The sequence below is a fragment of the Brachyhypopomus gauderio genome, unplaced genomic scaffold, assembly GCF_052324685.1.
Source record: "Brachyhypopomus gauderio isolate BG-103 unplaced genomic scaffold, BGAUD_0.2 sc817, whole genome shotgun sequence".
NCBI lineage: Eukaryota > Metazoa > Chordata > Actinopteri > Gymnotiformes > Hypopomidae > Brachyhypopomus > Brachyhypopomus gauderio.
In genome coordinates, this window is record NW_027507637.1 from 15,001 (window position 1) to 17,186 (window position 2,186).

At 45.2% G+C, this 2,186-nt stretch overlaps 1 protein-coding gene across 1 annotated transcript in view; it reads right to left on the reverse strand.

Annotated features, from left to right (window-relative positions):
- Window positions 1–229, reverse strand: part of LOC143508161 (ephrin-B1-like) — a 12,948-nt gene extending 12,719 nt beyond the window's left edge. Inside the window, exon 1 of the mRNA XM_076996688.1 lies at window positions 83–229. Coding sequence (XP_076852803.1) covers window positions 83–110 — 28 coding nt within the window. The 5' untranslated portion in view covers window positions 111–229. The remainder of the gene's footprint in view (window positions 1–82) is intronic.
- Between the last annotated feature and the right edge of the window lie 1,957 nt (window positions 230–2,186).

Here is a 2,186-nt window from a genome sequence, read left to right on the forward strand (position 1 = left end):
GAAGTCACTCATTAGGACAGTAAGCAGTTTTCGCATACTGCAATAATGACTTCAGATATGTGTGTGTGTGTGTTTAACTCACCCTGTCCCACTTTCATTATGATTTTCATGGACCTGGTGCTACAAACTCCACCTTCCCTGTTCTCCAGGCCATCCAGTGTCCCATTAGACGTAGCTGGAGAGAGAGAGAGAGAGAGAGAGAGAGAGGGGGGGGGGGGAGGGAGAAAGAGAGGTTATGTGATGTATCTGGTAGGTGGAGGTTATGTGATGTGTTGTGTGGTAGGTGGAGGTTATGTGATGTTATGTGGTAGGTGGAGGTTATGTGATGTATCTGGTAGGTGGGGGTTATGTGATGTGTGGTAGGTGGAGGTTATGTTATGTGATGTGTGGTAGGTGGAGGTTATGTGATGTATCTGGTAGGTGGAGGTTATGTGATGTGTGGTAGGTGGAGGTTATGTGATGTGTTATGTGGTAGGTGGAGGTTATGTGATGTGTTGTGTGGTTGGTGGAGGTTATGTGATGTGTTATGTGGTAGGTGGAGGTTATGTGATGTGTTGTGTGGTAGGTGGAGGTTATGTGATGTGTTATGTGGTAGGTGGAGGTTATGTGATGTGTTGTGTGGTAGGTGGAGGTTATGTAATGTGTTGTGTGGTAGGTGGAGGTTATGTAATGTGTTGTATGGTAGGTGGAGGTTATGTGATGTGTGGTAGGTGGAGGTTATGTGATGTGTGGTAGGTGGAGGTTATGTGATGTGTTGTATGGTAGGTGGAGGTTATGTGATGTGTGGTAGGTGGAGGTTATGTGATGTGTGGTAGGTGGAGGTTATGTGATGTGTTGTATGGTAGGTGGAGGTTATGTGATGTGTGGTAGGTGGAGGTTATGTGATGTGTTGTATGGTAGGTGGAGGTTATGTGATGTGTTGTGTGGTAGGTGGAGGTTATGTGATGTGTTGTATGGTAGGTGGAGGTTATGTGATGTTTTGTGTGGTAGGTGGAGGTTGTGATGTGTTGTATGGTAGGTGGAGGTTATGTGATGTGTTGTGTGGTAGGTGGGGGCTATGTGATGTGTTGTGTGGTAGGTGGAGGTTATGTGATGTGTTGTGTGGTAGGTGGAGGTTATGTGTTGCTGGGTGCAGGATTGAGTGGAGGACTCTGCACTCCAGCAGACAGATTTATGCTGTTTCTGATTGCAGCTCATGCTGTACCTGGCAAAGCAACCTGGCAAAGAAGACCTTGATTAAAGTCTATAAATCACACACTCACACATACACACACACACACACACACACACACACACACACACACACACACACATCTACATTGTTACTGGCTCCAGAAGATTTGAGCTCATAAATTAGCTTCAACCAAACGACCACTGGATTTTAACTGGACTTTATTTCACTACATAGAACAACATAGAATTATTCAGCTATAGGTGTGTGTGTGTGTGTGTGTGTGTGTAAGGAAATGTAGGATGTAAAAACCAAGAGGTATGTTCTCCTCTTACAGCTGCATATGATAGTAATCTGATCTCATGGGAATGTGGTCTCTCCTGAACATGAACACACACACACACACACACACACACACACACACACACACACACACACACACACACACACACACACACACACACACAGAGTCATACATAAGTCTCTTTTTTATTTGTGTGCCTTGCTAAAAAAAAAAGCCCAGATAAAACTCCAGCAGAGACACACCCCCAGCAGAGACACACCTCCTACACAAAGATACACCCCCAGCACAAAGATCAACATCCAGCACAAGACACACCCACATCACAGGACACACCCACATCACAGGACACACCCACATCACACGACACACCCACATCACAAGACACACCCACATCACAAGACACACCCACATCTCGCACCTGTGCCACATCCACTACATCTGGTTCAACATAATCAGTGTTGTAGAGAGCAACACAATATTGCACACGTGTGCTGACACCCTCAGAAACATGTGTGCAAACACCCCCAGATACACGTGTGCAGACACCCTCACGCATGCAAACATACATGTTCGGTTCTAATATTAGAGAAAGGCATTCATGTTCTCACAGCAGGTCTTCTCATCATTAAGGACATATTTGTTCCATTAAACCACCAATTACTGCTTAACCCTTACTCTTTCTAACACACACCTACACACACTCACACCTTA